Source organism: Gouania willdenowi, chromosome 21 (assembly GCF_900634775.1).
Source record: "Gouania willdenowi chromosome 21, fGouWil2.1, whole genome shotgun sequence".
NCBI classification, from domain to species: Eukaryota; Metazoa; Chordata; class Actinopteri; order Blenniiformes; family Gobiesocidae; genus Gouania; species Gouania willdenowi.
In genome coordinates, this window is record NC_041064.1 from 7,136,697 (window position 1) to 7,163,848 (window position 27,152).

The 27,152-nt window shown below is 38.9% G+C and overlaps 2 protein-coding genes across 2 annotated transcripts; one reads left to right on the forward strand and one right to left on the reverse strand.

Moving 5' to 3' along the window:
- Positions 1–27,152, reverse strand: gcc2 (GRIP and coiled-coil domain containing 2). The gene is made up of 24 exons (XM_028435996.1): positions 26,974–27,152; positions 25,464–25,532; positions 25,277–25,361; positions 25,113–25,192; positions 24,744–24,848; positions 23,237–23,741; positions 20,459–22,218; positions 19,368–19,443; positions 19,150–19,250; positions 18,877–18,975; positions 17,440–17,559; positions 15,679–15,843; positions 14,871–14,975; positions 14,301–14,463; positions 13,027–13,127; positions 12,835–12,912; positions 12,605–12,742; positions 11,035–11,156; positions 10,226–10,402; positions 9,095–9,303; positions 4,537–4,758; positions 4,295–4,434; positions 1,857–2,058; positions 1–896 (listed from the first exon to the last, which is right to left on the reverse strand). The coding sequence occupies exons 1-24, from the start codon at positions 26,977–26,979 to the stop codon at positions 826–828; spliced, it is 4,899 nt and encodes a 1,632-aa protein (XP_028291797.1). The 5' UTR covers positions 26,980–27,152; the 3' UTR covers positions 1–825.
- On the forward strand, positions 2,544–3,467 carry tmem223 (transmembrane protein 223). Its single transcript, XM_028435997.1, has one exon. It carries the CDS (start codon positions 2,660–2,662, stop codon positions 3,362–3,364), a length of 705 nt encoding a protein of 234 aa, XP_028291798.1. The 5' UTR covers positions 2,544–2,659; the 3' UTR covers positions 3,365–3,467.

Genomic DNA, 27,152 nt, shown 5'->3' on the forward strand with positions numbered 1-27,152 from the left:
TGGATGTTATAATCTCTCCTAAATAATGTCCACTGACTGAAACCCTCATAAATATAAAAAAACATTACAAATACATTCACTTGTGCTGCAGCAATTAACAAATAAGCCGCCGATAGTTGAAAAAAACAAACAAATTAATAACTTTCATAGTTTGTGTGGTCCCTAAAAAAATACATGCTATCACAACAACCATAGAGGAAACCATAGAGATAGAAAAAAAAGAAAGGAAAAAGAAGATTAGGCCTCATCCTTCAGACTGTTTAGTGATCAAACAGCAAAACAAAACCAACAAAACAAATATGGAATAATAAGGATAAAGCAAAACAAGCACCCTTCACTTCCTGTTCTTCCAGATCTCACACCAAAAAGGAAACACATTATTTTTAACCTAAAAAAAAACCCAACCAAAAACCAATTGCAGCTTCAGAAGTAGTAAAAATAACAATTGCTCTGCTCATATTTACCTTTTAGGAAAGTATGAGAAGGAAAATATAAATAAAAAACTGTTAACGTGGTGGAAATGTGTCATGTTGCAAACCTCGAGAATGTCCAGTACTGTTACCCTGTAATTATTTCAGACATCTGTTATTAATATAACTACACAGTATTTAACAGTGAGCCCAGGAAGACAGAAACTAGTCACGTTCAACATTCATTGGTAAAGATGTTAAAGTCTTGTGAGGATTCCCACGCTTCATCTTACACAGTCCTTGGTCTGGTGATCACTTACATCCCAGTGATAAAGAAAAAATGCCCCTGTTTTTACCTCTGAAACATCCAGAAGTTCACATTAAAAAAATCTCTTCAGTGTGGCTGTGGTGGACTTCATCTGATCCCAGACCAGCTATGGAGGTACGAGGACCAGCCTGATCCACGGGTCCCTGGACTCTCCTCTCCTGCACAGGGGACGGTGTTAGTGTTACAGGTTGGAGCCAAACCGTAGAAGAAGAGCTTTGTAATAGACGTGTGTTAGTGAAGATAATGTGTGTGTGTGAGTGTAATTCAACCATTTTAACATTTTTTTCAACCCTTTTCAACTATAGTCTGCTTTATTTAGATTGTTTCAGATCCTTCAAACTATTCATTATTTCACAGACTAAATTAATGCTAATCCCTAGTTATTGCTAATCTAAATCTAAAATCTTAGCTAATGCTAATTTTATGCTAGGATAAAGTGAGGCTAATGCGAAGTCAATGCTAATGCCAGGCTAAGGTTAGCTAATGCTACGATAATTCTAGGCTAATGCAAAGTTAATGCTAGGTTAATGCTAAGCTAATGCTATTTTTTAACTAGGATAATGCTAGGCCAATGTTAATGTTAGGCTAATGCCAAGCTAATGCTAGGCTAAAGCTTAGCTTATGCTAATGCTAGGCCAATGTTAATGTTAGGCTAATGCCAAGCTAATGCTAGGCTAAAGCTTAGCATATGCCAATGCTAAGTAAATGTTAACGCTAAGATAATGCTAGGTTAACTCTAAGCTTATGCTAGAATATTACTCATCTTTAATGCCAAGCTAATACAGGTTAATACTTAGCTGATGCTAATGTAAAGCTAATGCTGTTTTGAGCAGGCAGGTTAGATAAATTACCTTCTTAATTCCCTGCAGGATCTTCAATTTAATTTTTTTGTGGTGATTTTTAGGGGTTATGTGGTATTGCTTGCTCGAAATTGCAGGAATTAAAAAAAAAATTCAAAGTTCTTCCAAAAATATATGCATAGAAATGGGCGTGGGAAATTTGCAAGCCCCTGCAACAAATATTGAGGATAAATCAAGGCATTAAGTCTATTTTCACTCTAACAGGTAGAAATGAGCAATGTGAAGTACCGGCGTAGTCTCAGTGGCGTTGACTTTTACCTTGTGCGATAGCAGCTAGCTTGCTCTTCTCCTCCGGGCTGAGCTGCAGCATGGTGTGAATGACCGGCAGCAGAGCCTGACGCTCACTGCCAGACTGCAGGAAGATGAACTGCAGGAGGACGTTCTTCAGATACTCCAGATTGGCAACGCTCTTCTCTCTCTCCTGGTTACGCTCCAGACGACGAAGTTCACTCTTCAGCAGCTAATGTGTGGAAAAGACAAACAACCAAGCTGAATATTTACAAATGAACCTTTTATTTAAGTTCTGTTTCTGATCTATAACATGTAAAATAAATGTATCTACCTATTAAAGTTACAATTTGTTCCATTTCTTTCTCAAAATTACAATACAATTTTACTATCTCCATTTTTTGTCAAATAACACATGCCAGGGTATTTTGGGGGCAATGGGCACAGGTGGTGTTTGAAAGTTCATTTAAAATGAATATATGATGCTCTAAAAAATGTCCTCACTGAACTTGATAGCTTTTTTAAAATTATATATATATATCTTTTTATTTAGTTGTAAATTTTAAAATGCCATATTTGTTTATTCTTGTACGTATTTGTGAATAAAATAAATAAAGTTCGTTTAAAGTAGGAAATAACCCCAAAAAGTTTGAGAACACTGTCATACGCTAATAACTCAGCAGGCGGAAAGTTGTCGACCTTATCTGGCAACATTCGTGACGTTGTAGAGCAAATGGCGGCGCCCTGTGTGACTGTAAAGTCGGGAGTACACTCACGGATAATATGAGAGTTTGGTAATCAAACAGGCAGAGGCCGGTTCAAAGTGTATTAAAATGGGTCTGGAACGTGTTCTGAGCGGGGCTCTGCGGTGTTACTCCCGACACTTCGGTCATAAAACAGCTCGGCTCTGGGCTCAGCCTCCTGCGGGTAGCAGGTGCGGTCGTGTCGGTGTTTCCCGGTTCTGCAGCTCGGCTCAGCCCTCCAGAGATGTCACCCTGTTCGAACACGACAGGACGCGCTTCTTCCGGCTCATATCGGTGTTCTGTGGAGGTCAGCTGCTCTTCTGGACCTACTTGGCACAGTTCGCCTACACCGGGCTCAGAGACACCAGCAGCTCGTCAGGAAAAGGCAAAACTAAGACCACTACTACGGGTCTGGTTGGGATGTGGTGGAGCTTTGAGATGAACCTGGGCTCCAACAGCTGGAGGTACGGCTTCACGGTGGGCTGTGCGGCCATAGGGGCGGCCATAGTCGGGCTGGGAACTCTGTTCTGCAGACGCTCCGTCAGTAAGGTGGTTCTACACCAGGGTGGGCGGATGGTGACCGTGTGCACACAGTCCCTACTAGGACCGGGCCAGGGCCGGAGGATCACTGTACCTCTGTCCCAGGTGGCGTGTCACGCCCACAGACAGGAGTCCCCCTCATTCATCCCTCTCAGAATCAAGGGACACAAGTTCTACTTCCTCTTGGACAAAGAGGGGACGGTGACCAACGCCAGGCTGTTTGACATCACTGTGGGTGCTTACAGACACTTCTAATAAAACCATTACTAAACAACTGATCCAGATGTTTGCACAAAGCTCCTACGTTGTTTCTTTGATGATTACAATGCAATAGTAAAATACAATATGGGAAATTTCATGGTTTGGTGTTGGATTTTTTTTTTTTTTTTTTTTACTTTTTTATATCATTGGTAGCAGTGAACCTTCCTAAACAGGATTTTAAAAATCTGCTATCTGAATTTCAGTTCCTGAAGGAAACTTTTTTCAACTTTATTTATTGACTGTTTCAGATCCTTCAACATGTTTCAATATTTTTACCCTTTTATTTTCTTTAGCTTTTTCACCTTCCTGCAACTTTTTGAGCTTATTTCAACTTTCAGTGCTTTTCTAACATGTTGTAGTCTATATCTATGGAATCCCTAGATTGTCCAGTAGGACTGAATGAGTGAGAGTGGTTGTCTGTTTGCGTGTATATTTCCCTGCAATTGACTGGTGCCTTGTCCAGGGTGTACCCCTGCTTAGCACCCAATGACAGCTGGAAACAAGCACCAGCAGATTTCTGTAACCCTGAAAAGTAGCAAGTGGGTTGGAACATGGATGGAAGGATCTTCTGAATCCTCTCATGCATTTTCTTCTGGAAATGCAAATATTCTAGTTCAAAGGTGCTTTTGTTTATGATAAAACAAATGATCGCTACTATGAAACACAAAACACACTGGGACTGAGTGTGCAGCCCATTTGATGACAATATCATACATGTTTATAGTTTATGTGATGGTGAGTTTCTAGAAGGAAAAAAATCTGCACAAGGAGAACAAAAAAAAACAACTTATAAAGCTAAGTAAACTATAGATTTTGTTTAGTCATGATTTGATTATTTGATTTGAAATGAATCTACGATTAAAAAACAAAACAAAAATTAGCACAACGTTATGTTTTGGTGTGTGTGTGTGTGTGTGTACGTACAGTGATCTGCTCCATGAGCACAGCGTTGGTGGCCTCTGTCTCATGCAGAAGGCTGTTCATGTGCTCCATGCTGCGAGTTGCTGTGCTGAGCTTTTCATTTAACTCTTCTTTGGTTGGTTCCACCGTCCACACAAATGGCTCTAGGGAGGCAAACAGAGTTTTACATCAGTAGGAAATGATCCTACTTTCCAAAAACAACAACCATTCACTTCAAATTTCAAACACGTAACTTTCAAACCCACCTTGTTTTGGGTCTGGAGACATGAGCAGATGCTCCAGAGAGGGTAGAGGTGAAAGAGGAGAGGGGGAGCCTTCGGTCTCCGTGGTCTCCATGCCTTCCCCCTCCTCCCGGGCCATGGACTGGAGGTCCCCCAGGGCCAGGAGTCCCAGTCCTGTTTGACTGTGCTCTGTGTTCCGGCGCTGATTGTCCGTAGCGGGGATCTTACGGGTCGACTGGACCGACACTGGAGCACAAAGTTTGTGTCAAGGAAACATCTTTAGTTAACAAACCAATCCCTCTAGGGCAGGGTTTCTCAATCTTTGGGTTGCAAGACACTGGGAGGGGGTCGCCAGATGCCTTTAAGAAACTAAGTATATTCCATTTGAGCCAATTCTTGCTTATTTTTATCCTTTTTCCGTAACTACACCAAACCATTTTCTGCCATATTTTGCTCCTTTGAATGCATTTTTGCATTTCAATGCCTTTTATGCACATTTTTAACACTTTCGGCACTTATAAACCCTTTTCCACCACTTTTCCCCACCTAATGTCACATGTTGCCCATTATTGTCACTTAACCTATTTTCACCATATTTCATGCTAACATTTGCCAATTTAACCACATTCACTATTTGTCAAACCCATTACTTGTCAGTTTAAACTAACTGTTCCTACGTTTTTCGGCCACTTTTAAGACAATACTGACACTTTGATCCCTTTTTCCCAACATTTTTGGTCACTTTAGTTTTAACCCATTTTATTTTTGATTAAAAGAAGGATGGATTTACATGACACAAATAATAAACTTCCTGCCACTTCTCCATCAAATTTCAATCCCTTTTCTGCTATTTTTTTTTCCACTTTCAAGGCATTTTCAGCCCTTGTAAACCCTTTCCACAACCCTTTTGGCCAATTTAACCACATTCACAATTTTTATTGCTTATATTTAGCTAATTTAATCTAATTTTCTCTACATTTTTAAATTCCATTACCCACAATTTGCAACTAAACCAATTTATGTGGTTTTTAAAACCCCATTTCACCACCTTTTCCACCATTTTTGGTAACTTTTAACCCATTTTACTTCTGATTAAAACAAGGATTTACATATTTAAGATGAGTATATACTATGGCCCAAATAATAATAAACTTCCCGGATAACAGAGGATATTGTTCAGATGAATAAATAAATGTGGTTATCACAGATTCATAGAACAATGGACCATCATTTTGCTGACTTTATGAATGGACCCCAAAAATCTCTCCCCTTTATTCCCCCTTATAGATGGTCCTGTCTCCACATGACTGTTCTTCAATGTTCATGTCTGTGTTCAACCACCTTCAGGTACAGTGGGGGTCCTCGGTCTCTGGAACCTTTTTTTGGGGGGTCGCAGGCTGAAAAGGTTGAGAACCACTGCGAGCTACTCACTGTAACTGTGAGTCAGTGTCCTACTTCAGTACAACATGAGGGGGCACCAAACACCCTTCCACAGCTGTAGCTGGCACACAGTGAGAACCAGTGGAGTGTGTGAGAAGGAGAGGAAAGGACGGGACACAGGAGAGAGAGTGGGTGGACTATGGAGCAAATAGTGATTCATGGACCTGAGGCTGAACCAGGAGGCTCAATTCCAAACCAATCACCATCATTATATCACCTCAGGTCTGTGGAGTTCCAACAACAAAGTCCCATTTGGAAGGTAAACCTGGTCTCCTCACAGCTGCTCTCGAACACTTGTAGCTTCTATTAAATGTAATATTGAGACTCCTTAACCTGTTCTTTTATGTCACGTGTCAAACTCAAAGCCCAACGGCCAAATCCGGCCCTTTAGAGCAGTGTTTCTCAAATGGGGGTTTGTGTATCCCAAGGGGTACGCGATGGCACAAAAGGTGGTACTTGAGAGGGAGAGGGTTTGCAATTTTAATTTTTTGTTAAAAATGATAATGCTAAATATTAACAACAACTCACAAAACAACAACAAAAACACACAAAATACGAAATAAAAGGAACAGACAACCAACAACAAATAACACAAAATGACACCAAAAACACACGCACTAAGAGAGAAAAATACTTACTATTACCAGCAACACAAAAAAACCCAACACAGACACACTAAATGAGAGAAAAATACACAAGATCACTACAAAATACACAAAAATAACACAGAAACAACCAAACGACACCAAAAAAAAAAAAAAAAAAAAAAAAAAAAATCACACAGAAACAGAATTTAAATAATACCTACAAAACGCAAAAACAACAACAAAAACACACAAAATAAGAGGAAAAGATATTGGGAAAAAAAGACAACAAAAAATACACAAAATGACACGAAAAATACACAAAATGGTTGAAATTATTTTAAATACTTAAAATACAAAGAACACAAGTCAGAAGGGTGATGACCGGAAATGGTAAAAACTACAGTAATAATTATATTCAGGAAGCCTAAATACTGTTTTATTCAATTTATTTACAAAATAAGATTCTATAAAGTGTGTTTTATAACTCTTCCATTCCATTATTATGCTCTATTGTTGTTGTTTCATAGTATTCTGAGCAAAATATTGTAGTAATACAGACAAAGGGGGTACTAGGATTTCAAAGTAAGAGAAAGAAGTACAAGAGCTAAAAAAGTTTGAGAACCACTGTTTTAGAACATCAAATTCCGCCCAGTCGAGAAAGTAAAAACGATGAAACATTTAGTAAATTACCAACTGATTCAGTTGTAGATATCTCAACCTCTCCAAAAACAAAAAAACAATTAAAATACACAATATTTCCAGAGTTCAGTTCTCCAGTTGTTATATCGCATGACTGCAGTCATTTTTTAATATTAAAATGTTAAAAAGAACTGTCAATTTGTCCAAAAAATGGCAAATTTTCCTGGGAAATTTACGTGAAGATCCTGCAGGGACTGATATACTCACACACTTTAACATTTATATATCATCTATACGAGGAAGTGCAAATCATTCCCACAAAAAATACAGTATGTGGCTCACTTAAGATCAAACTGGTCCTTATTTGGCCCCTGAACTAAAATGAGTTTGACACCCCTGCTTTATGTGATAGGAATAAAACACAGATGAAGTTATTCATTAAGTACATATGACATTACACTAACCATGGATAAAAGCTGGGAAGCAAAGCAGGTTTTAACGTTTACATTACTCAATATATTCATAGCTCATAGGTACTGCTAAAAGGTTTGGATTAAAATGCAAATGAGACCAAGTTTGACAATAAACATTGGTATATTTAACCGTTTTCATACAGCTGATTTATAAAGAATGAAATATGGAGCCAGTAAAACTCATCCAGAGGCCAGCAGCTTTATGAGCACCTGCCCCCACAGGGCCAGTAAAACACACGGATGCCAAACTCTGCTGCCTTTTAGCTGTCAATAAATCTAAACATGGCTGAAATATCACCTGGAGTAAAGGCTGAGATTGGCCCTGTGCACTGAGCTAATCCTGGCATCTGTACGCTAGCTGCAGCTGCTAATGATGAGTCTCTCCAGATGCTACAGTGAGCAGTTTAGCACACAGGAGGAGGAATCACAGCTGAATAACACAGCTAAAACATGGCTGTGCTGAAGGAGCTGAAACACACACTCCCTTGTCTCCATGTTGTGTGTTTGCTGCTGTTTGACTGTTGAGGAATAGCCCAGAATATTGACCAATCTCAGTCCGTAAACTGCTTTTTTTTTTACATGATTTGTGAAAGTGCCTGAAGCGTATCCTGCTTTTTCATGTAGATTGTTGCATTTCACTTTGTTTTTGATAAACTTGCACATATGTTTTTGATAATTACACTTTATATTTGTATTCTCATTCATCAAATCGGTTCATTTACATGTTTGTAAAATATGTAACCTTTTCTTTCTGCTCGAATCTGGTGTTCTTGTGTGATTTTAAGTCCATTGTGTTTATGCAGTATGTCAACATTTAAATTAAAGTAAATTATTACAGCTGACGTGCTGAAAAAAGCAAACAAACTAAACAGTTTTTATGATGCGATATAAGGGTTAAATACAAAGTAGTCAAAAACTGCCAGTTATACCCTTGCCTGGACCCAATAAGGTTAACACAGGAAAAAACCAAAGGGTTTGTTTTGTTATTTCTCTGTCATTCTGTGTATTTTTGTCATAGTTTTGCGTTATATTTCTTTTTGTAGTAGTTTTGTCTGTTTTTGGAATAATGTTTCTATTTGTGATGTTTGGTGTGTTTTCGTTGTCGTTTCTTCATTCTATGTATTTTGTTGTTGTTTTGTGTATTATGAGTCATTTTGTGAATTTTCTTTGTTGTTCTGTGTAGTTTTGCTGTCATTTTGTATATTTTTCTGAGTTTTTCTTATTATTGTCACCTTGTGTATTTTTGTTGTTCTTTTGTGTATCCATCTGTCATTTTGTATACTTTTGGAGTAAATTTGTCTATTTACTTTTGGAACACATGGGCAGCTCGTTGCCCATGTGTTCTCTATGGAATCTTTTAAACGCTTCTGTTGCTTTGTATTGTTAATAATTCTCTTGTTGACACCGAGACATCAGAAACAAATCTCTGTGGTTCACTCTTACTGTTCTGGTTCTGGAGGCTGAAGAGCTGTTCCTCCACATGTCTCAGCTGGCCCTGCAGGGTCTCTACTGTGGATCTATGGTCATCCTGGAGCTTCCTCAACTGCTCTTTGTAGGTCTGACGCTGAGTCTCCACCTGGGACGACATGTCGGTCTGAATCCTGGACACGTCCGACCTCAGGCTTATGTTTTCTGACTGAAGAGTCAAAAGCCTGGGGAGGGACAGGAGGAATAATGTTCAGCTATTGCTAGGTTAATGCTTAGCTAATGCTAGGTCATTGCTAATGCTAGGTTAATATTATTACTAGGTTAATGTTAATGCTCGGTTAATGCTCATACTAGGATAATGATATTGCTAGGTAAATGGAAATGCTAGGTTAATTCTAATGCTAGATTAATACTATTGCTTGGTTAATGCTAAGGCTAGGCTAATGCTGTTAATAGGTTAATGCTATTGCTAGGCTAATGCTATGTTAATGCCACTGCTAGGGCTAGCAAATGCTCATGCTAGCAAATGTTAATGCTAATGCTCATCCATCAGATATTTAGGAAGACGCGTGAAAGAAGTGCCAATGCTAGGTTAATGTTATTGCTAGGCTAATGCTAACACCAAGTTAATGCTAAAGCTAGCTAATGCTAGGTTAATGTTATTGCTAGGTTAGTGCTCATGCTAGGATAATGATATTGCTTGGTGAATGGAAATGCTAGGTTAATTCTAATGCTAGGTTAATGCTACTAATAGGTTAATGCTATTGCTAGGCTAATGATAAAGCTAGCTAATGCTATGTTAATGTCAGGTTAATGCTACTGCTAGCACTAGCTAATGCTATCTAATGCAAATGCTATGTTAATGTTAATGCTCGGTTAATGCAAATGCTAGCGTTAGATACATGTCACAGATAATCAAGTAAAACTAAATGCAGTGTATACATTTTTAAAAAGTCCCAAAAAGTGTTGTTCCATCTTTCTAATGATGGATTCAGTGATTGAATTTCAGTTTCCTTCATCCAATCAGCTGTTCTCAGCGTGTGTCCTTGTGTGCTGTGATTGTGACTTCCCAGGGAGCGTGGAGAGGACACAGCAAGCAAAACAAGAAAAAAAGAAAGAGTTTAAAAAAAATAAAAGCGGCCCCACCTTTCTCGTAGCTCGGCCTCCTTGCTGATGGTTTCTTGGAGGATCCTGTTGTGTCGTTCCAGCAGAGTGTCGTGTTCAGTCTGGAGCTGCTGCAGCTCTGTTGTGGAGCTCTGGAGGCTCTGCTGGCTCTCTGCCAGCCTGGACCTCAGCTGCTCAACCTGGGACAACAACTGCTCTCTGCAACACACACATGTTCAATACATTTACCTTGTTCTGTAATACACGGGTTCTCCACCTTGGGGTCAGGACCCCATTTGGGGTCACGAGACATTGGGAGGGGGTAGCCAGATGCCTTCAAGAAACTAAAAATATTTTTTGAACAATTTGAGCCCATTTTTGCTTTTTTTTTTTAACTCTTTTTCCAAACACCAAACTTGCCATATTTTAACATATTTTCATCACTTTTTCTTGCCATATTTTTGCTACATTATTCCCATTCCTGCCACTTCTCCATCACATTTCAATGCCTTTTCTGCACATTTTTCCCCACTTTCAAGACATTTTTGGCACTTATAAACTGTTTCCACCACTTTTCCCAATTAATGTTGCAAAGTTGCATATGTTGACCCATTATTGTCACCTTTAACCTCTTTTCACCATATATCATGCTTATTTATGCCAATTTAACCACATTCACAATTTGTCATGCCCATTATTTGCCAGTTTAAACAAATGCTAATTTTGCTGACTTTATGGATGGGCTCCAAAAAGCTCTCCCCTTTACTCCTCCTTTTGATGGCCCTGTGTCCACATGTTTACCCTCCTACATCTGTGTCTTTGACTCCCTTTATAAACAGAATGTCTCTTACCTCTCCATTTTACCAGAGTCTCCGTCACTTTGCGACCCGTTTTTGCTCTTCTGCTGCTTGAGCACGTTGTGTACACGTACTTTGTAACTCTCAAACTCGCCTGTGGTTGCCAAAAGCTCAGCCTGAAATCAGCACACACATTTGACACAGATACACAGTAAATAGGAGTGCGGTACGAGACTCAATTCTTATAAAGAGATGCGTCAGAATGAGTATAAATCAAGCTGCAAATCAGGAGTATAAAAAAAGACGTCTGTTTAAGAATAAAGTGCAGCAGCAAACATTTTTTTTTTTCAATCAGCATTGTATTCACATGTTTCTATTGTATTAATGAGGTCATTAAAAAATACATGTATGAAATTTTCCTTAGTGACACATTTGGGAAAAAAATATTTCCGGGCCCGATACTTTTTAACATATTGTTTTCATTAAAAAAAATTCCCTCTGAAATATCAAGTGTGTATTCCTTAATAAAGCAGAAAAATCCTAGCTTTCTAGGTCCGCTAGTTTTTTTGCAGGTTTGATAGACAATCTTCAGCACTTTTCTTTTTCTTTTTCCATTCCGTTACCATCAACCTTATCCATGGAAACCAGACAACAACTTTTTGATGTCAATTTTTTTAAAAGGCTGTGACGGACATTAGGTATTAGAACAGGAACCATTGAATTGTACCTCAGTGTGTGATGGCTGTGACCAACTTTCATGTTTTCCATTCCGTTACCACAAAACGTAAAGAAGTGGAATGACCTTCATGACTTATAGACAGTACAATCCTCTAGATCAGGGGTTCTCAACCTTGGGGTCAGGACCCCATTTGGAGTCGCGAGACACTGGGAGGGGGTCGCCAGATACCTTCAAGAAACTAAGAATATTTGTTTTTACAATTTGAGCCAATTTTTTTGCTTATTTTTACTATTTTTCTGCAACTACACCAAATTTGCCATATATTACCCATTTCCATCACTTTTTCTTGTCATGTTTTGGTTCTTTTTTAGCATTTTTGCTATAATAATCCCATTCTGCGACTTCTCCATCGAATTTCAATGCCTTTTCTGCACATTTTCCCACTTTCAAGACATTTTTGGCACATATAAACCCTTTCCACCATTTTTCCTACCTAATGTAGCATATGTTGACCCATTATTGTCACTTTTAACCTCTTTTCACGCTTATTTTTGCCTATTTAACCACATTCACTAACATTACCCCATCTTTCTACACCATGTAGTAACATAGAAAATTAAGTGAGTTATGGCAACATTTAAATTCCATGATTTTCAACATTGCAAATGTGCCCCTAATGAAAATGTAACCTGTATGCTTTATTATTTTGGTATAATCCATTGTCGTTGATATGACAATCAACTACACAATTTCCATTTCTAACATTTGCAAAGGAGCAACACTTCTAGATGTCTTTTCTACCTTGTATATTGCATGATTTGGTGCTGCCTTTTATTTATTTCATCCAAGTTAAAATATCTCGTTTTAGCATCACTTTTAAGGTAATAAGTGTAATGAGAGAGATAGGTTTTAGAATATGATAAAAGAATCTTTGAACGCGTGCACCTTTGCAGAGTCTCTCTCCTGCTGCAGGTTGTGGATACGTTGCTGTAGCGAGTTGCTGGTTCTCTGCTGCTGTTCCAGCACAGATCTGAGCTGCTCCTTTAGACGATGGCACTCACCGGTCAGCTCACACACTTCGATCTAAACGGCACAAATGCAAAGTTCATCACATCAACTATGAAAAGATAGAGACATGTGATAAGGAATAGTCTGATGTATATATGTAATAGTACCTTGGAGCTTTCCAGCTGCTGCTGGTTTGACTCCAGTTCTCCTCTAAGAGAGGCTTGTGTCATCATCAGGGAGCTTTCCTGCATACGAGCACACACATTTTTTTCATTTAAATACACACAGTATGTGCACACACAAATAGTTAGCAGCTCCATCCAAAAATCTGGGATATACAAACAATAAAAGACACAGACCTGTTTCTTCGCATCAGACAAGTCCTTCTTGGTCTTCACCAGTAGCTGCTTGATCTTGGAGGTCTTCTCATCTCCTTGGTCAAGCTGGGACTTTAAAGACTCTAAAGGAACACACAAAGAAGAGCTGCATAACTAAAGAAGCAAAGTCCTGGAGCGTGGAAACACAAATGCTGATACATGGACATGAAAAATTGAGGCATGAAAATTAGAGGATGGCTATTAGTGAATTCTGACTCAAAGACGGTACAAGGTTCTAGAGATCAGTTGTTCTCAACCCACGACCCCCAAAATAAAGGTGCCAGAGACTGGGGACCTACATTGTACCTGAAGGTGGTTGAACACAAAAAATGAACATTGACGAACAGTCATGTGGAAACAGGGCCATCTATAAGGGGAGAGCTTTTTAGGGTCCATCCATAAAGGCAGCAAAATGATGGTCCATTGTTTGATAAATCTGTGATAACCACATTTATTTATCTGAATAATATCCACTGTTATCCAGGAAGTTTATTATTACCATATTTGCACCATAGTAAAGATAGTCATCTTAAAGATGTAAATCATTTTTATTTATTTTTTTAAATTAGAAATAAAATGGGTAAAAAATTACAAAAAAGGTGGTGAAATGGGACTTTAAAAACCACAGAAATTGGCTTAAAGGTTGCAAATTAGAGTAGCCAAAAACAGGCAGAAAAGTGATAAAATGTGTCAATATACGAACAATTAGTTTAAACTGGCAACTAATGAGAATTACAGAACATGAATGTGGTTAAATTGGCAAAAATAAGCATGACATACGGTGAAAAGAGGTTAAAAGTGACAATAATGGGTCAACATATGAAATTCTGTGAGAAAAGTGGTGGAAAGGGTTTATAAGTGCCAAAAAAGTCTTTGAAGAGGACAAAAAGCAGAAAAGGCATTGAAATTAGAAGGTAAAAGTGGCAGAAATGGGAGTAATAAGTGCGTAATAAGGAAAAAGTGTTGAAAATAGGTTAAAATATGGCATGTTGGTGTATTGGCAGAAAAAGGTAAAAATATGCAAAAATGGGCTAAAATTGTATTCTTAGTTTCTTGAAGGCATCCGATGACAACCCTTCCATTGTTTCCGACCCCAAATGGGGTCCTGACCCCAAGGTTGAGAACCGCTGCTCTGGATTATGTTGAAATTATTGAAATTGCTGCATCTCCTAAGAGACAATCCAGTGTTGCTACTGTTCTGCATTAACATCTGGGTTGTCACAAAGTGAGTCAAAACCAGAATACAACATTCATACCAATTTCCCGTTTGAGTGTTTCCTCAGACTGGGTGAGTGTGTTTATCTGTGTCTTCAGCTCATCTGCGCACTGATCTTTCTCAGCAAGTTTAGTGTTGAGCTCTTTCACCAGGCGCTCATAGTCGGCCATCTCCATGTCCATGAGAGAGCTCTGCTGCGCTTCCTGGAAGCAGAGACGTCAAATAATGAAACCTCACTGATCTAGAAGGTTCTTACTGAAAAATGGCAGAAATGATCAAAAATGTAAAATAAGATTCTATTCAAAAGCACAAATGTTCCCTTTCATAGTCTTTCAGATGCTTTTATTATCTGCTTTTTTATGAACAAAATGTCTATAATACTGAAAACATTCGTGTTTGTCGATGTGGTCATATGACACCTGACGTCCTGTCAGCTTTTAGGTACAGCCCTGCTCTGTGAAGGTTTCCACTAATGGAGAAATAACAGCAATTTGTATCCTGTGGGACAGAAGGTGAGACAGTGGCTGCAGGCTGGCCGTCACTGGTCCAGACGCTTGACTGCATAGGTCCTATGAGACGTGTGTGTGTGTGTGTGTGTGTGTGTACGTGCCTTGCGGAGCAGCTCCAGCTCCTGGGCGGTCTGTTGAGATTGTTGCTGCTGTTTGCGGAGCTGAGCTGTGAGCTCTTCTACTTCCTTTGTGACAGATGACAAATCCTGTGGAGGAGAGAAAAAAAACTAAACACACACAAATCTTACAAGCTGAAAATATAACACATTTTAAAAAAAGGAAATAAATGCTCGTCCTTTTTACTCGTCTGATGATTTAATGCAGGGGTGTCAAATTCATTTTAGGTGAGGGGCCAAATAAGGAGCAGTTTGATCTCAAGAGGGCAACAGATTTTATGCAAAAAAACAAGTAATTTCAACACTTTTGTGACCATATCTAAGCAATAAGTGACAGATATCAGTCTCAACAGGATCTTCACTTTGAATTTCCTAGACATTGCGACCAAATTTACAACAATGTTACAACTTTAACCACGTTATTAGAATACGACTTAATTTTCGTAAAATTACCACTTTAATCTTGAAATATTATGACTTTAATCTCATAAAATTACAATGTTATCAGGATACAACTTAATTCTCATAAAATTATGTTACGAAGATATAACTTTATTCTCTTAAAATTATAACTTTATTCTTGAAATATTACAACTTCGATCTCTAAATATTATGACTTTATTCTCACAAAATTACAACTTTATTCTCTAAATATTATGTTTTTAACAGTGCCCAGATTTGTATTTTTTTTTGATTATTTTAATGTGGGTCTAATACGCCGTCATACCATTTAACCACAGGTCAGGTAAACATCAAGATAAGACCTGAGTGAATTCAAACTCCTTAGATCTACCTTAAGCTTTTGTTCTTTCATTGCTCTCTCAACCATCAGGTCTTTGTCCAGATTGGCCAACTGTCTCTGCAGCTCCTGGTTCTTGGTTTCAATCTGCCGTACTGTGTTCCTCAATGACTCCATACCAGCCAATAAGTCCTCCTTCTCACTGCTGAGGGACTCAATCTGTAAAAGAGCCAACACTGTAGTTTAGCATCTATCTGAATAGGAGAATTGTTGTCTATGAGAAAGAAAAATGTTCTCATGGATATGTCGATGACTCTGTTATTAGCGATGGACATATATTTTCACTGCTCTGCCTTGCAAATTATTGCTTGAAATCGCTTTTAAAAGGATGTTATGCAAAGAAAACTGTGGGTGGTTTCCACTTTGAAAAAGGCTCCATCACACATGTAAATGCACTGAGAATCATTGGTGCAGATCTGACAGCGGCTGCTTTCTGGGTCCCCTCAGAGACGAGCGCTGAGCTGCAGCTGCTCCCTCCAATCACCTGTCAGCTAAAACCCTGGGAAAAATGATGGGTAAACAGAGATGTCCAGACTCTTACTCTGAAATCCCTGAGTAGCTTCGGTCTGCGTTGTGCCTCCTGAGAGTGATGAGGGCGCGCACACAAAAAAAACTCTAAACATTTGCCTCAGAAAAGGGTTTTGTACTCTTTTATGCAGCAGATGGAAGCTTTACCCTGGTCCATTTACCGTACCTGAGTTAGACAGCTATGAGCTCAGAGGATAGCAGTGTGTTGTAAATCAGCTTCTCTCCAGCTCACGTAGTCACACCTGATAGCCTAGGCCAGACATGGGCAACTGGCGGCCTGGGGGCCACATGTGGCCCTCAGTCTAATTTTTTGCGGCTCGCCAAAGCAAATCCCCAAAAATTGTTGGAAGGAATATTAAGCCCAATGTAATACACAAAGTACAAAATACACAAAATGGCTCATAAAATGACAAGACAAACACAAAAACCACTTAAACAAAAATACAAAAAACAAGAACACCTTACAGAATAGCTCCAAAGACACACAAACTGTGAACAAAATGACACAAAATGACAGGAAAATACAAAAAACAACCACAAAAATACAGAAAGTGACTAAAAAATGCACAAATAAACAACAAAAATGCAGAAAATGACAGAAAAATACACACAATTACACTAAGAACACAAAAAATAAAAAAAAAACACATAATGACTCCAAAAACATACAAAACAACACGTGACAGAATAGCTCCAAAGACACACAAACTGTTAACGAAATGACAGGAAAATAAAGAAAACAACAAAATACAGAAAAATTATACCAGAAACACAAAAAATAACAAAAACACACATGACTCCAAAAATTCAAAAAACAACAACATATTACAGAATAGCTCCAAAAAGAGACAAACTGTGAACAAAATTACACAAAATGACAGAAAACAACAACAAAAACAAACAAAACATCAAAACCACAAACAAAGGAAAAAAAAAGAGAACTTTTTTTCCCGTGTATTAATGCACTGATTGGTCATTATTCTAATGCTGACATGAATATTGATCATGTGGCCCTTGGATCAGATACAATCACATGTTTGTGGCTTCTGATGTGATAGAGTTGCCCATACCTGGCCTAGCCTGTCAGACATTGAAAGGTAAAGTGATGTTGAATTAATTACTCCCTCTGAAATTAATCTAAAATAAATAAATAAATCATGTGTGTGATAAATAATGAACAGATGCAGGTTTGTACGATGTGGCAGTGCTTGGATAAGTTGGTGGCACCTGTGAGGTAGCACTGCTGAGTCGTTTGGTCAGCTCAGCAATCTGTCTCTCCGCCGCTTCTACCCTCTCTCGCTCTTTATCCAGTTGCTCCGTCTGCTGGTCGTAGTCTATTTGCAGGTTCTACACACATGCACACACACACACACACACAGATTCCTCAGTATTCATCACTGAGAGTTGCTTGAATGGCTCAGCGAAGGTAAACACTTTTGCATCTGAGAAAGCAGCTGCATTTACGTCAGTGTGGAACAAAATGCTCATTAGACACAACAGAGCGGTTTTCCTCTTTAACGCAGGAAGCACAGTGCACTCTGGGGGCTGTTTATGAAAGACCAGTGGGAGTAATATCCTTAACAGTCTCTATTAAATAAAGCCTGGTGGTGGTGGTGGTGACACTTACCAACACAGTGTGTACAATATTCGAAATGGATCAACCAAATCTGTTGGGTTTTATGATGGTACTGTGGGGTTCAAGATCTCACCTTTCAACAAGATTAATGTGGATTCAAACCAATCTAGACACTTTTTTTTTTTTTTGCACATGCTGTGCAATCTTTTTCAGACAGCAATGCATTTTTTTTTTGTTATTGCAATTAAATAAATTGCATTATTTTATTGCATAAATGTGACCCTCACCAGCCCTCCCAAAGGAAGGGTAAGAAACACTTTATTAAAGGGGGAATATAAAAAGAGAGGGCAGTGTTACACCGAGGTGAGGGGGTGGGGGGGAGGTGGACTGGGAAGAGAGCAGGGAGGAGCGATTCAAGGTAGAAAAATGGGAGGATGGGGAGGAGTTGATTACTGTAAAGTGAGAGTGAGATGTGAAGTTGTAGGCGTGAGGCTTAACTATAATGGTGGTAGCTGTGGGCAGAGGGAAGGAGTGAGTGGTAATACCTGAAACAGGTATTTGGGATCAACGTGTCTAAAGTTAAGTCCACTACAAGTATTATCCCACAGTCCAAGGCATGCTTGTGCATCGTAGACCAATGTATGTGCAAGTTACTGCCACTGTAAACCCAAGCGCTGCCCCGGACTCGAGGATGCAGCCAGAATAGCAGAAAGAGCGGGGGCCAGGGAACCCAGGCAACCCCCCCCCCTTTGGCCGAGCAGCCCCCCAGACGCCCCTAAGACACCAAGCCGAGAGGCAGCCACCGCCCCCCACATACACACCCGAGAAAGCACCTAGAAGCCGAGGAGCCGGCCCACTCCGCCACCGCCCCCAACCCCAAGGCCCCCCACCGACATTTAGTTTTTTAATAATAAGATAAGGAACGTTTCTTTAGTGTTCAGCTAGCTACAGAATAAAATCTTCTTCATTACCAACTAAATCTGTTTAGGGTCATCATTGTCTGGACCTATCCCAGTTTACCCAGATCTCGTGTTTTACAAGCAGGTGAAAGTTGTTAAACGTTGGTGCAGTAGATATTTGACTTGTACCTTGTAGCCTTCGGCACCATGGATGATATCCTTCATAGAGATGTTCACTTTCTCCCTGTCTGCTTTCAGGGCTTCAATTTCCACCTTTAGGTTTATAACCTAGAAAAACAAGGCGAAAAAAGTAGGAATTTAAAGTGATATTTTCAAAGACATTTTATAGAACAGATTTCGACGCCGTCTTTCATTTGCTAATTTCTGTTCATTCTATGCATTAGAAATCATCGGTAAATGTAGATATTCTGTTGTTAAAGGGATGACTAAGGGATAATCTACTTCTTTTTTGCTGATGTCCAGCTCCTTCTTTGCTTTGACGGCAACAGCTTTGATCTTGTTCATCTTCTCGTCCTTGTCTTTGTGTTCCTTCTCCAAAGCGGCTGCTCAGAGACACAGTAACACAAGCTAAACATCATCCCATAGTTGGGTTTCTTTAACATTACAAAAAGTGGATAAAGTGATTATTCACAGATAAACAGGAAGAGTGCTGCCCTTACCTATTTTCTTTGCAATCTCATCGTTAGCATCATTTTCAATCGTGGTTGCTTGATCGGCAGAATTTTCTTTGAGAGCCTGGGGGACAAATGAGACCGTTGAGGAAAACTGTCACAAACATATAATAGATCTCATTGGAGTCATTTCAACTAATTTTTAGGACATCTAATGCACTTCGGTCTCTCTTTTTTACCAATTGTTCCTTAATAATTCAATCAGCACACTGTAAGTAAAATAAAAACACAGAAATTGTCACATACCTCCCTCACTAAATTGGCCATATCTGAAAAATTATTCATCCAATCAAATTAAAAATGTACAGTGTGCCTATTGAATAATCACGGAACAATTGGTAAAAAATTCTGAATTAAAGTGTGTGGGACAATTGTTGAAATGACATGGAATGACCCAATGTGGCTACTGACTGTTTTTGAAGTTATTTTGTATATCTGTGTATTTTTTATCACCCTTTCTTGTATTTTTTTCCATAATTTGGTGTGTAATTGGAGTGACGTTTATTTTTCTGTTATTTTATGTATTTTAATATAATTTTGCAATTTTCAATTTGCAATTTGGGGTAATTTTGTGTATTTCTGTTGTTTTGTTTAATTTTTGTGTTTTTGAAATCATTTTGTATTTTTTGTATCTCAATCACCCATTCTTGTATTTTTCTGTAATTTGGTATGTATTTTGGAGTAATTTTGTATATTTTTGCTGTTGTTTTGTGTATTTTTCTGTAATTTTGTATGTCACTGGGGTTATTTTGTTTATTCCTGCTGTTTTGAGTATTTTTCTAAAAATTGGTGCGTTTAACTTCACTTGTACTAAAACAAAGTTAGACCAGGGGCTTCGAGTTGTTCATGTCAGATGATGTAAAGGGAAAAAGTAACTTAATTATCAAGTCAACTTCTATGGTTTGGGTGGACTGAATAATTAAAAAACAACTGGTAAAAAAAATTTTTGAGACCAAAGTGCGTGGGCCATTTGTTGAAATGACCCATTGTGGTTACTGATACTTTTTTCCTTACTTTCCTTTAAAATAACATCACAACAAGTATGACCTGCTTTCTACTCACACATTAGATGCACTCACCTGTAAAGCAGCAATGTCATTTCTCAGCTGTAAAATAAGGGCATCCCTTTCACTCAGCTGATCCCCAAACTCTCTCTTCTCTTTCTCCATGTCGTCCATCTTTTTCTGCCTCTCCTCCTGAGTCTCTTCATCTTCTTTGGCCATCAGAGTGATCTGAGCTTGTAGTTTCTGGTTCTCGTCGCTGATCTTCTCGTTAGCTGCCTTCATATCCAGCAGGTCTCTCTGCAGCCCCTCTGTGTCTTTAACCACCTCCTCCAGGTTGGTTCTCAACATGTTTCTCTCCTCTTCCAAGTCTTTGATGTGAGCTGTAGGCTCCTCTTGAGCATTGTCTGACCATCTCTCACTTTGAACCTCTTCAAGGCGACACTTTAGAAGATTTCTCTCTTTTTCCAGCTCATCGATGCGCGTTCGCAGCTCTTCTATCTCTTCTGTAAACTTTTTCAGCCCCTCTGACTGATTCCTCTCCAATGCTTGAATGGTTGCGCAGGCCTGCTCTACTTCATTCATCTGTGAACTCAGCTTTGATTCCAGCTGTTGTTTCTCTGATATCTCCTGATTTAAACGAGCTTCTACATCTTCCAGCTTGGAGGCCAAACTCTCGCCCTCCTCATCTTTGGTTTCGGAAAGTCCTGAGAAAGCTTCCTCCCATTTCTGATGGAGATGATCTTTCTCTGCAGAGAGCTCTTGAATTGTCTGCTCCAGTGCTCTAATCGTCTCCTCATTCCCCCTCAGCTGCCTTTGAAGGGTTTCTTCGACTCTTTCCTTTTCATTCTTCACATATTGCACTTCAGTTTGGATTTTTTCCAGTTCTTGGTCTTTCTCGCCTCTGACAGCGAGAGCATCTTGTTCCATCTCCTTTAGAAATTTCTCAATTTCCTCTGTTCTCTTGGCCAGTATATGACTCTCTTCATCTCTAACTTTAAGCAGATCTTTCATCTCGTCGCGCTCTTCAGTCAGAGTTCTGACCGTCTCCTTCAGATCTTTCATCGCATTGTCCTTCACCTGTAGCTGGGACAAATTTTCATTGTTTTGACCTGTCAAGACCTCAACTTTCTGCTTTAACTCATCTATTATTCTCTTTGGTTCTTCCTCTAGCTTCACCCTCAGGTCCTGCACGGTCTCCATCAGATTGTTTTTCTCCTCACTACTTTTATTCAGCTCCTCCAGCAGCTCACGTCTCTCGTGGCTGAGTTGTTGTATTTGGTTGTTTAGCTCCTGAACTGTTTTAACTCCCTGTTCTTTCATAGCTTCGTACTGTACCACAAAGTCTTTCGTCCTTTGTCCCAGGTCTATTTCTATTGACTGAAGTACGTCCTTGATGTGTTGGCATTCAGCCAGGGCGGAGTCTCGCTCTCTGCTTAAGGTTTCACACTGATCTTTCAGCTCTTCTACAGCCACAGAGTCTTGGTCTTGTCCTGGTTGTTCAGATTCCACAGAGCAAAAGCTGTCTCTGGACATTTGAAGCTCATCGATTTTAAACTCCAGCTCTTCTTTTTCCAACTGGAACTCCTCCTTCATCTTCTCCAGCTCTGCTTCAAGCCCTCCGTTGACATTACCTAGCAGGGTTAGCTCATCCTTCAACATGGTGTTCTGTGCTTGAAGATCTTCCAGTGTCGCTCGCAGTCTTCCAGACTCTGGATCCTCTCCAGGACCAGGGCTGAACTCACACGGACTGCTGGCAGAGAGCTCCAGCATTTTAGCGATCCCTGAACCAGGAGCGGGATCTTCGTCTTCTTCCTTCACATCCTGCAGGTAGCTATCTGAGTACAAACAAACAAATAAATAAATAAAACAAAATGTTGCTTTCAGATAGCCATGTGTCTAAAGCAGTGGTTCTCAACCTTTTCAGCCCACAAACCCCAAAATAAAGGTTCCAACCCTGACAGTCAGAACATTGAAGAACAGTCATGTAGAAACAGGACCATCTATAAGGGGGAATAAAGGGTACAGCTTTTTGGGGTCCATCCATAAAGTCAGCAAAACGATGGTCCATTGTTCTATGATTCTGTGATAACCACATTTATTTATTTATCTAAATAATATCCTCTGTTATCCAGGAAGTTCATTATTATTTGCAACCCAGTATATAATCATCTTAAAGATGTAAATCCTTGTTTTAATCAGAAATAAAATGGGTTAAAAGTGACCAAAAATTGTGAAAAAGGTGGTGAAATATGATTTTGAAAAATTGGTTAAAAGTTACAAATTAGAGTGGCCAAAAACAGACAGAAAAAGTGGGGGGAAAGAGTTCAAAGTGTCAATATTGGAACAATTACAGTAGTAGGAACAGTTAGTTTAAACTGGCAAATAATGAGCATGACAAATCGTAAATGTGGTTAAATTGGCAAAAAATAAGCATGAGTCATGGTGAAAAATAGGTTAAAAGTGACAATAATAGGTCAACATATGACAATAGGTGGGAAAAGTGCTGGAAAGAGATCATAAGTGCTGAAAATGTCTTGAAAGTGGAAAAATGGTGCGAAAATGATGGAGAAGTGGCAGAAATGGGAGTAGTGTAGCAAAATGTAAGAAAGAGTGATGAAAATAAGTTAAGTGTGGCAACTTTGGTGTAGTTGCAGAAAAAGTGTAAAAATCAGCAAAAGTGGGCTCAAATTGTTCAAAAAATATTCTTAGTTTCTTGAAGGCATCTGGTGACCCCCTCCCAGTGTCTCACAACCCCAAATGTGGTTGTAACCCCAAGGTTGAGAACCCCTGGTCTTTAGAACATGGAAAAGTTACAGAGAAGAATGCTTGCTTTAAAACACAAAACCTTTGTACCTTTCAGAGCGAGCTGCTCAGTCAGTTCCTCGTGAAGCACCATGAGACGCTCCCTTTCCACCTCGTAGTCGTCCTCCAGAGCTCTAATGTCCTCCTCGTGCTGCCGAGTCTTCTGAGCCAACTCCTCCTTCACGTTCTCCACCTCCTGCTGGGCCTTCGTCAACTCCCTCTGATGATTCTCCTGTAGCTCAGCGATCTCGTGGGAACTACGTTCTTGGAATTCTTGTAGTTCAGCTCGAAGGGTTTCGATCTGAGCTTCGAACAAACGTTGGACCTCTTCGGCACTTTCCTTTGCACTGGTATGATAAGCTTGGCGCTCTTTTTCTCTCTCACTGTCTCTCTCTCGTTCAATTTCCTCATGCTCCTGCAGTAATTTTTGGAAATGTGCTACTTCTTCTTGATGTTTGGTCTTTGATTGCTCAATACTGATCTCTAAAGCTTCAATCTTGGTTTGGTGTTCCTCTAAGATGCGATCACACTCACACTGAAACGTCGCTTGATCATCCTGGATATAAAATGGTAAAATGCCATTCTCATTAAAGGGATCCTTCACTGTTTTGACAAATGTGGCCTAAAACCTTTGACATTTACTCATTAGAAGATCTATGCCTAACAAAACACATTATTTATTAGAGCCTGTGTTCGGCCATCTTAAAATCATGTGATTGATGACGTCACACAGCCCCACTGCCTGTAAACATTGCATTGTTTTCAGCCTGCTTTTTAGATCATTTACTAGCATTTTCGGTCAAAATGCCAATTTGTGCTGCTTTTAGTTGCTCTAAATAATCAGGTAAAGTTAAAGATGCTGATGTAAGATGAACCAAAAAAATATAAAAACAGTGCGCTGACATCATGAATCATGAACTGTAGAAGGACTCCCACCCAAAAGGACTTTTATTCTCAGGGTTTGTGTGTCTCTAACAGTCTGTGATTACTTGCTAACTTCAGGTTTCAGAGCATCAGCCTTGCACGGTTTAAGGCAGAGTAAAGGTCTCTTTGGAGAGCTCTTTTTCTCTGCTTCATTGTTTACCACCAAACCACAGAGTTGGAACTGTCGCCCCCTGCAGTCACCAATTTTTTGGGGGGGTCACAACTGTTTTTATCCTCTTTCTGTAAACAAAAGAGGGTTAGATCAACGTCTTTCACTTTTCCTGATTATTTAGTGCAACCAAAAGCAGCACAAGTAGCCATTTTGACTGAAAAAGCAGCTGAATTATCTAAAAAGCAGACTTCACTCCAATAGGAAACAATGAAATGTTTACAGATGGAGGAACACAGACTCTAAAACGGTAATGTAATCCCGTTTTTAAAAGTTAATAAATGAAGATGGTGCAAATAATGCATCTTGTTAGGCACAAATCTTCTAATAAGTACATTTGTAAAAACAGTGGAGGATATCTTTAAGATACATATAAAAGACAAGAGACATACACTAAAATGTAAAAGTGTTGGGAGATGACGCCTTAGCAGAGTGACAAGTGAATGAATCTCTGCACAGTTTTACCTTGGCTTGCTGCTTGGTCCTCTCTAAATCTTTACGAATAAATGACAGAGTCTGCTGAGTTTCTGCCTTCTCTAGCAGTAAGGCATCCATCCTCTCAGTCAGCTCCTATTAGAAACAAAACCAACAGGATTTAAACAATTACTTCAAATAAAAGGACTGGCAACTCTTTTGTTTAGGTCTAAAAATGTGGTCAGGCAAAGTCTTTGTGCTGTGAAACCACTCCAACTGTACTGCTTGGCTTTTATCGTCACTGATTTCACATTCAAAGAACAAATCTTCTTTACACTGAAGTATGCCGTTGTATTTTCTCATATCTGGCTACAGTATTTGCAGTTGCACACTTACACAAATAGAGTTTATGACACAAACCTGTATCAAAGTAGAATCATCTGAGCTGCTAATTGTGTTTTTAGATTGCTGTTGGAGGGATTCCACTTCCTTTTCCAACTCTGAAAAGCAAGCACACGTATATCTACACAACTGTTCAACAATTTCACACAGGCAAACGAAAAAAAGTCGGCAAAAACACCTACCTGAACATCTGCTCTTCATCTTTTGCATAGCTGCCATCTGCTTTTTGGCAAACTTGATGAGGTCATCTTTGGACAGGTTGTCCAGCTACAAATAGAGCAGAATAAATAAATTGTATTTTCAAAGACTGATTATCAGCTGTAATATTAAGTAAAATGATAATGTGTGAGTCTTGATAAAGCACAATACCTTGGATTTGGGAGCCCCTCCCGAAGGTGACTGAACCTCAGACTCAGCTCCAGCCGCACCAGCCGGATCCTTTATAAAGTGACAAAGAGAAATGTTAAAAATCACAACACACGTCTTTTTGTTGTTGAATTAAACATTCATCAGTTGTTGCATTTGTTCATGTTAAATCACAACGGATACTGACAGAATTATGACCCCTATAATGTAAAGCAGTGATGGGCAACTTTTATCACAGCAGGAGCTGCAAAAATTTAGAATTATGGCTAATCTGAGCATGAAATCAGGAAAGAACAAAGGGTTTGTGTGGTCCCATTTCTTTTGTATCTGTTTGTTGCAATTTTTCTTTCTTATGTTGTGTATTTTTGTTGTCATTTTGTGTTTTTTTTTTTTTTCATTTTGTACTTTTCTTAATATATATGTGTATTTTATCACCATTTACTGTGTATTATTTTGTATTTTTCTGCAATTTTGTGTGTATTTGCCATTTTGGTCAGTTAGCATATTTCTGCTGTTATTTTGTTTATTTTTGTTGTCATTTTGTACTTTTTTAGTATTTTGTGTATTTTTATCATCCTTTCTTGTATTTTTCTTCAATTTGGTGTGTATTTTGAATAATTTTGAGTATTTTTGCTATTATTTATGCAACACCTTTTAATTTTGTTTTGGAATTATAAAAATTGTGGATACAATTGGGCTGATTTAAGTCAGTCTGAAAAAGAGACATCATTTTACACCATGATTTGACATCATCAAAATGGGCATGAGGCCAAGACCTGTTGCATGACAAAAAAATATAAAAACAAGGACCGACAGCAGCTTGTTCACATAATCATACATGGTATGAGTATGGATGGAACAGTGGAAGAAGCCAAGTCTAGTGACATGTCAATGTTTCTTTGACATTTACTGTTTACAAAAGGACTTTACATTTAATACAAAAGATACAAAAAAAAAAAAAAACGTGTTTCAGTCATGAAATTGCAAACTACTTTAAAGATACTCAAACACAAACTAACACCTTTTTACTCATCGTAAACTCTTAAATTATATTATATATCTATTAATATTGTGATGCCGGTGAATCAGTGTTAATGTTTGTTCTATGTTGCCATGTCTGGGCTCATCCACACTACAATATTATATATTGTTCATTATTTAATGAGAATGAATATAGATTAGATTTTAGACGGAGCTCATCACACTTGTTAGAACTGAACTGAGGGCAAATCATGTGGTCAATGCGGGCGACCTGGTGCCCGCGGACCCAATGTTGGTGACCCCACAAGTTAAACAGACCAATTCACTCAGCTATGGTTATGGTAAAAAAAAAAAATAATAAATAAATAACAATCAAGTAAAGGAAGAATGCCGCTGGCTGTCACTGTTACATTAATTGATGATGTCAAATGTTTGCTACAAAAAGTGAGTGCGTCAGACTCTACATTTACTGTGTTTATAACGTTTTTTTAAAGCAGCACCAGGCATGCTAAAGCTAAACATTAGCACTTACCTCCATCTTCGCCTCTTCAGCTGCTTCCTGTCCGTCTATCAAACACCGGGAAATAACTGGACTCCTGACTGAAAACACTTCCAATGATATCGATTTTATAACCCCACTCTGTCGATATTTATCACAGAAACATCCTCTGTTTGGTGTTAGCAATCTGCCGGCGGACTTCCGTAATCGTC